Source organism: Branchiostoma floridae, chromosome 5 (assembly GCF_000003815.2).
Source record: "Branchiostoma floridae strain S238N-H82 chromosome 5, Bfl_VNyyK, whole genome shotgun sequence".
Taxonomy (NCBI): domain Eukaryota; kingdom Metazoa; phylum Chordata; class Leptocardii; order Amphioxiformes; family Branchiostomatidae; genus Branchiostoma; species Branchiostoma floridae.
In genome coordinates, this window is record NC_049983.1 from 11,502,375 (window position 1) to 11,510,470 (window position 8,096).

Here is an 8,096-nt window from a genome sequence, read left to right on the forward strand (position 1 = left end):
AGCTATATCACTTCAAAGAGGATATATGCCTTTACCACTGTACCAAATTTCAACTCACTCGGTGTAAAAATGAGCCTGTCATGAAACTAGTGACATTACTTTTTGAAACCCCCTCGTACAAAAGTGTTGGTTTTGATTACTTGGGGAGTACAGTAGTCAGAAAGGCTGGAAAGATAGGCTGTCAGAAAAGGCAATAGAAATGGGGTCGGTAAAAACTCTAAAACCAAAACTGTTAAATCAAGGTATGATTACCAAGCTAGACAGCAATACGTTTCAGGTACATGCTATCCATTTTAACCACATCCATGTCTACTATTGAACTGACCAGTAACCACACGTTCATATTCTGTGCATTCTATTCACAATGCAAAAATTTATGTAGAACAGATTAAAGTCAGGACCTGTTGAAAATTCTGTAGTGCATACTCCTGTGCCCTGAGGAGGAAACTTCCCTGGTCCAAAGTGTCGGCCAACTGCCACAGGCCCAGACAGTTAGCTGGGGTCATCATGGCCTCCAGCAGGTAACAGCACTTCTCAGCCACATCCTGCATCTGAAATCTGGGCCATTGTAAACATTGTCAATAATTTGTAAATAAGGATTCTGATTCTAAGACATTCTGATTCAACATTCAACAAAGGTGATATTGGTCATAACTAAGGTAAATGATTTTACCTGACAGTGTACGTATTTCCTTTTAGTTGCACAATAGGTTGGCTATTTGGTTGGTTCTTTGGTTGGTTTGTCTTTAATTATGTGTGTAAAAAGTTGTGTATTATGACCATTTAATGGACTATAATTTCATGACCATCTCTTTTCAGTGGCAGCTGTCAATAAAATTAAGTGAATTCTGATTTTGGCAGCTTATTCCTAAATGAATATACAACAAACTGAGATAAGTACAAGGATCCAAAAAAGTCTGCCATGATGGTAGAGGTTTGTTTTGAGACTTTTGAAGTATTTTGTCCCATATGCTGACTGTGTCCAGCTTAATTTTTTTCCATCCCACTTGTTAGGAAGCTGTTGATTTTCCTGGTTAGATATGTCATTCTAAAATATGAAAAACAGTTTCATGTCATTTTTAGGATGGATGGGGTAAAATGATTTTCCATCCCAATAAGCAAATTTCCATCTTGGGACGGAAGGACGGGTCCTGGAGACAGTCCTGCCCAGATGTTATTGTCCTGACCTGTGTGCAGCCTCCAGCAGGTGCCTGGCATTGGCAGGTGTGACCAGGATGTTCCCTGTGTAAATGAAGCTGAGCAGGTCCTCCAGCACCTCTGTATGCATGTGCAGGATGGACAGGTTGGCTCCAACCTTCCCGAGCTGGAGTACAGGAAATACAGAAAGACGCTCACAAATTAAGCACTTATCTAGTAGTAGTGTCCAGTATTTGATTATACTGCTGCTGGGATCCCTAACACAGGTAGGCAGCATTCGGCTTGTCTTCACACCACGCTTCCAAGCGGCTCTGTCCAGCATGTTCGCTAAACCACACATTTTGATGTCTCTACTAACACACTCCAACTTAGACAAAAGATGGCATTCTGGCAGGATGAAGCTATACATGTATATGATTCTTGATCGAAGTTGAGGAAAAAAGGACATTCTGATTTCCAATGTAATTCTGTCAATATCTTTAATTTTACTTGCGTGACATACATGTTGTATGAATGGAGAAAGACAGTAGAGTGAGACGTGGTAGGGATGGATTTTGGATGGTAGAGGACACAACGTAGGGTTGGCATTAGAAACTATTATAGAGAATGGTGATCGCCTACCCCACTGCATATATTGACTGATAAGGAGTGATATACCTCCAGGTCTTCCAGCATGAGGCGGAAGTACTGTGCAGACATCAGGACTGCCCGATGGCAGGGAAAGTCACTGTCCTTACACTGAACCAGCGTGATGTCTGTGAACTCTCCTTTCTTCCTGAACTCATTCATTTTCTCCATGATCTGTGAGAAATGTTTGCTTTCAACAGGATTATGTATTATAACTGCTAACATTACACTGTGATAATCGGCACTTGATAGGGGTCTCATTCTGTAATTTTGAAGTACGTTCATTCATGTGTCCAGATATCAGATCTAAATAGCTCACTCAGGCAGTTACATGTTTTCACCATGTCAAGGTCAGACTGTTTGAGACTAGGCTAGCTGACACACTGCCTTTATATAGGGGGCATCTATACATTTTACTCCCATTCCACCTCAATTGGAAAACTTAGAATATATCCTGATGACCAAGTGAACATTAAAAGGAAAAGTATCAAATTCAGTCATCATTGCTGATATTTTTACTCTAGAGTGCATTATTTTGAATCCTAGGTTAAACCAAACTTTGCAAGGTATACTAACTATGCTTATAGACTGGTAATCTTTTTGGACAAAACCCAAGACATCTTGTTCTCTGTCCGTGCCATTTCCCCTTACCTGTATGGCCTGTCCGTGGTTACGAAAGCAATAAATCCCCTCCTCCTCGCCGACCCCCGGCAGGGAGGTGGTAGATCCCTTGCCTGCGGATGCAGCCTGTAGCCCTTTCCTCCTCTTGCTGAGACGTGCTCTGGTCCTGGAGATGAAACTGACAGCGCCCAGCTTCCCTCTGCCATTGACTGAACCACCTGCACCTTTGTGTGTAGTGCAGTATATTAGATTTTGTTTAGAAATTGCTAGTAGGACTATTACATGTACAATAGGCATTTTAAGAGGGCAAAAGTGATGTACAGTATAGAGAAAACAAAAAATTATTAATTGACTTAATGATATGTGAACTTTGTTTTATTTATTATACATGTTGTACATCACTTTTATTTGCTTTTTTTTTCAATTAACCGGTATAAGTTAACATTTTTAGGCAGGTTCCATGGAACAGCATAAACATAACAGCTAGTGCTTAAAATCAATATCAATTTATGTTCCCTTTATCATGTATTTGGTTGCTGTAAACAAAGTTAACTGCCATGCAGTGAGCAGAATTTGCTGCTGTTGCTTTTCTAAGGAACTCTTATCATCCTTGGTCCAGCTCTTGCAAAATATATTCAGCTTTTTTGCTGCTCAAGATACATGTAAGTTTGGTCAACTTCACATTTTACAACAACTTAAAAGTTAAGGCCATTTGTGTCAGCATTTCATCTCAGATAAAGAATTAAGAAATATGGTTAGAGAATAGTCTGTGGAACACAAACTGTGCTCTCTGTGCTGTAACTGGCCCCTCCCCAAAGATGTTGGGTGGGCTATATAGAAGCGTGATTAAATCAGGCTAGTTACTAGAGAAATACAGTTGCCAAAAAAAATAACATATAATATATTATTATGTTAAAGATTTGAAAACTGCAGCAGTACTTACCCATGATCCAAAATCACTGTTCCTTGAAAGTTGTGAAACTCCTGTCTTGTGCACCCCTTATACTACAAAAGAGGTGTTTCAAAGCCTTTTACATGATGTATCCAATCAGCTTAACAGGAATTACAGCAGTGGAGACAGAATAGGATTAAATCTTCCAGAAAAAAATCCCACCGTACGTTCGGTTAGGGTTGTAGTATAGTCCATGGGTGCCACTTCAGTGTGCGACCTTCCGTACTGTTGTTGTCCACACACTGGGGACAGGTGAGGAAACAGGTCTGTGCTAAGCAAGGCTAAACCCTTTACTACTGCACCACCAAGCAGAAATGTGTACAAAGAAACTACATGTACTTCCTTTGCACTTGGAAGTGACACTCCATCAGTCTTGCTCAATTCCCTTTTTGAATGAGACTCTGAGTCAGACCTTTCCTCAGTACATATCCCGACAGCACTCACTACAGCAAATTACGGTAACCGTTTCATTATTCGGAGCCATGATGGCTTACACAGGTCTAGAATTCTAACCGTTGATTTCAACTCTTGCAAATGTACAATTATGATACACTTAACATCCTGACAGTAAAGCCGACATATGCACACAGAGATGTACATGTAAGGAGAATATTGGGCCGTTTGTATCCCACTTTGTTAGCTAGGGAAGTCTGTTCTTTTCTTAAGTACCACACTTAACACCTTAAAGCAAACATTGATTATATATTTGTAAACCTCTTGATTCATTTAAAATCGATGGTTGCATTGTCAATTCATTTGAGGTTGTTCAAAAAATGTAGATTTCATTACTTTGTGTGCAAGCTTTTTTCTACCATTTTGCCATGTTTTTCCTCAAATTTGGACAACTTTTATCATCAAATCAGTATTTTAGGTTATCTTTTAAGTCCTTTAGTTACCATGTGATGTCAAAACCTACTAATCTGTAACAGCTTTGGTAGAGATTCATTCAAATAAGCTTATTGACAGTTCTGAAGTGGTTTTCCTGTGACTCTGTAAGTCCCATTGAGAACATTTACTCACCTGTTCCTCACACACAAGGTGCCCAGCTCTACAGTATTGTGACTAATTGGGGATTGGCTCTTAAATACTCGTCAAGCATGATGCAAACAGTGACTGTGTACACAGGTCATAGTTTTGAGATGACACAATCTAGTAACTCAAGGTAAAACCAGATCACGTACACACAACTGTTGTACTGGCAATTCTGGTTCATCTATTCTCTGTAAGTTGTACAATGCACACTGAGCAATTATAGATTGACCTATATCAATATAACTATCAATTATGATATCATTATTAGTATTCACAAATCACATTGCACTGAATGTTATTTTAGATTGTAGGGGGTTGCACTAATTAAACTAGGAACTTAGGTCTTTTTTCAGTCTGACACTGTCCAAGCTTTGTTACGGGGTCCCTAAAATGGTCTGTAATGTATCAAGCCAAAGGTTAATTGATTAAGCAGTAAACAAAATTGAAAGTTGCTAGTTTTACTGAACATTTTAATGTTTCTGATTTGTCAAGTATAGAATAATAAAGAATATTCTGTTCTACATAAATTTCCATTCAGAGTAATTGACAATTTTTTTTTTTGTGATGATTTACATGAAAGAATGGTCATTAGGTTTTGGATTATTTTTAATCATTATGCCTTAAAGTTTTATTTCTTCTCACTAAATTGTGAGAAGAAAGGTGTCCACTTAGTAACATGGTTTACTTTCCTTTTTGCAGAGAGTGCCATGACACAGACCAAGAGGTAAATGCAGCTGCTGCAAAAGATGATGAAGAAACTCAGTCAAACAAACCAATTCTCAAGACACGGTCAAGGTCAAATTCAAAGTCTGAGAAGAGAGTGAGCTTTGCTGAAGACACTAAATCGGCAACTAGTGAATCTTCATCTGACAGTGAAGACGAATCAGACAAAGACTCGGTGGTGGCTCAGAGAGAAACTAAAGATGAAAAGCCAGAGCCTTCAGACAAAATCGTTGAGTTAGAAGGTGAGGCTACATCTGGAACAGCACCTACAACCTCTCAGACTTCTCAAAAGCAACCTGATGACAACTCTGTGCATGTAAAGAATACCAAGATGGTAGAGACCTCTTCTCCTTCTTCACCATCCAAACACTATAAGAAGAAAACAGTTAAGGACCATGGAAAGGAAAAGACTGTAGTTAAATCCAACAAAGACATTCCTGTGCAATTTTATGTAAAGCCAAGGCCTGAGCATCCTCCTAAAGAAAAGCACAATGGATATAAGAATACTGAATCTGAACCATCTTTAGAAAACGATGCCACTATATCATTACAACAAGGAACTAAGAACTGTATCAGTTTGAATGAAGCTAGGCCAACCTCCTTGCCCCTAGAAGAAGTAGTATTTTCAGCAGAGACAGAGTGCTGGAATGACAATGGAACAGTGGTCTCCCCTATGGGGCAGGGACGGAGAAAGTGGGGTACTGTGAAGAACCCTCCACTAGATCTGGATATAGAGGAGAGCAGTCTGGGAGGCAGCTATGTTGAACTTGAGGCTGTGGAAGTTGGAATGGTGCCAGCTGACTGTGAGGAGCCCTTAGAGAATGGTGAGGTCATACTGGAGAGGCCAGCAAGAAGGAAATGGGGAAGTATTAAGGTATGTGCTGGCCTTAATTAATAGTAATCAGAATTCAGAATGTCACACTTTATAGCATTTTCAATGATAAGGTAAAGAAGTTACAATTATCAAATAAATGCTGACTTAGCTATTGCATCTTGATCTGTATCTTAAGTGTTGAGTGTTTTAACATAAACAGTCAAATTGAATTATGGTACTTACGCCAATGGCAAGTTCATGTGATATATTAATAACAGGAAGACTGAATTTTCAGGTGCCACAGCCTCCAATGCTAGAGTCAGAGAGCCCAGAGATTAATGGGAGCATCACCCCCAAAGAAGAAGTTTCAGAGGTGTGCCATACATGTATATGATATAACATCATATTGTCCCATTATTGTTGATATTTTCATATTTCCCATTATTGCACATTTTGATTGTTTAATCCACTCAAACAGCAAGGACTGGTGATAAAATCTAATGATATATGGCCTTGTTTTGTCTTTGTTCTTAGACTTAGGTTGTTAATTGCTGATCATACATTGTAACTATTTGTGCACCATGTACAGGAAACGTGTGTTGAGAGAGTCCATGATGGACACAGTGACTTTTGTGACACCTTGGCAAGAAGAACAAGGGTAAGATTACGTATAATAACTGATGACGGACAGCAGATGAAATCTAAATTTAATTGTCTCGTACACAAAGAGACATCCCATCTTGCCTTCCTATACACCGACTCTTCTATTGACACACCAACTCTTCTATTGAGACACCAACTCTCCTACTGACACTCCAAAACACTTATTGACATACCAACACTTCTATTGACACACAGACACTTCTTTTAACACACCGACTCTCCTATTGACACACTGACACTCCTATTGACACACCGACACTCCTAATGACACACTGACACTCCTACTGACACTCTAACACTCTTATTGACACACCAACACTCCTATTGACACACCGACACTCCTAATGACACTCCGAAACTCGTATTGACACACCAACACTCCTATTGACACACTGACACTCCTATTGACACACAGACACTCCTACTGACACTCCAAAACTCTTATTGACACACCAACACTACTATTGACACACCAATACTCCTACTGACACTCCAAAGGTCTTATTGACACACCAACACTCCTATTGACACACCAATACTCCTATTGACACACTGACACTTCTATTGACACACCGACACCCCTACTGACACTCCAAAACTCTTATTGACACACCAACTCTTCTATTGACATGCCAACACTCCTATTGACACACCAATACTCCTACTGACACTCCAAAGGTCTTATTGACACACCAACACTCCTATTGACACACTGACACTTCTATTGACACACCGACACTCCTACTGACACTCCAAAACTCTTATTGACACACCAACACTCCTATTGACACACCAACACTCCTACTGACACTCCTACACTCCTACTGACACTCAAAAACTCTTATTGACACACCAACTCCTATTGACACACCGACACTCCTACTGACACTCCAAAACTCTTGACACACTGACATTCCTATTGACACACTGACACTCCTATGACACAACCACACTTCTTTTGACACACCAACACTCCTATTGACACACCAAGTCTCCTACTGACACTCCAAAACTCTTATTGACACACCAACTCTTCTATTGACATGCCAACACTCCTATTGACACACCAACACTCCTACTGACACTCCAACATTATAATGGTCCAGTCTAACCAGTGGGTTCCATGTGTGAGGAGACATTAAAAGTTCTATAAAACAACCGGTAGTTCAAATCTGTGAAAATTCTATTGCAATGAAACTAATCTTATCTTCTTGTCTATGTCAGTGATCTTGCCTGGAGTCTTTTGATAATGGCCTCTGTGACATACACAGTTTCACCAGGAGGCTATTTAAAACCTCAAGATACTGTTAATTTTAGAATGTTTGCTGATTTATTTTCAGTTTTCATAACAGTGACCTCTCCACTGAGAATGTGTTTTCGATGTACATTTACTACTACTGTGCTACAGAGTAATTTTTTCAACTAATTACTTAAAACACTGTGGAAGCCAACTTTTGTCTCTTTGAAATTAATTCCCTCCAGCTGAATAAATTTTGCACTACATGT

General features: G+C 39.5%; 1 protein-coding gene across 1 annotated transcript in view; it reads left to right on the forward strand.

Moving 5' to 3' along the window:
• LOC118415813 overlaps positions 1 to 8,096 on the forward strand; it is a gene marked incomplete in the record, with an annotated part of 28,013 nt that overhangs the window by 16,737 nt on the left and 3,180 nt on the right. The window contains 3 exon segments of the mRNA XM_035820642.1: positions 5,090 to 5,987; positions 6,223 to 6,300; positions 6,517 to 6,585. Of these exon segments, the coding sequence (XP_035676535.1) occupies positions 5,090 to 5,987; positions 6,223 to 6,300; positions 6,517 to 6,585 (1,045 nt within the window).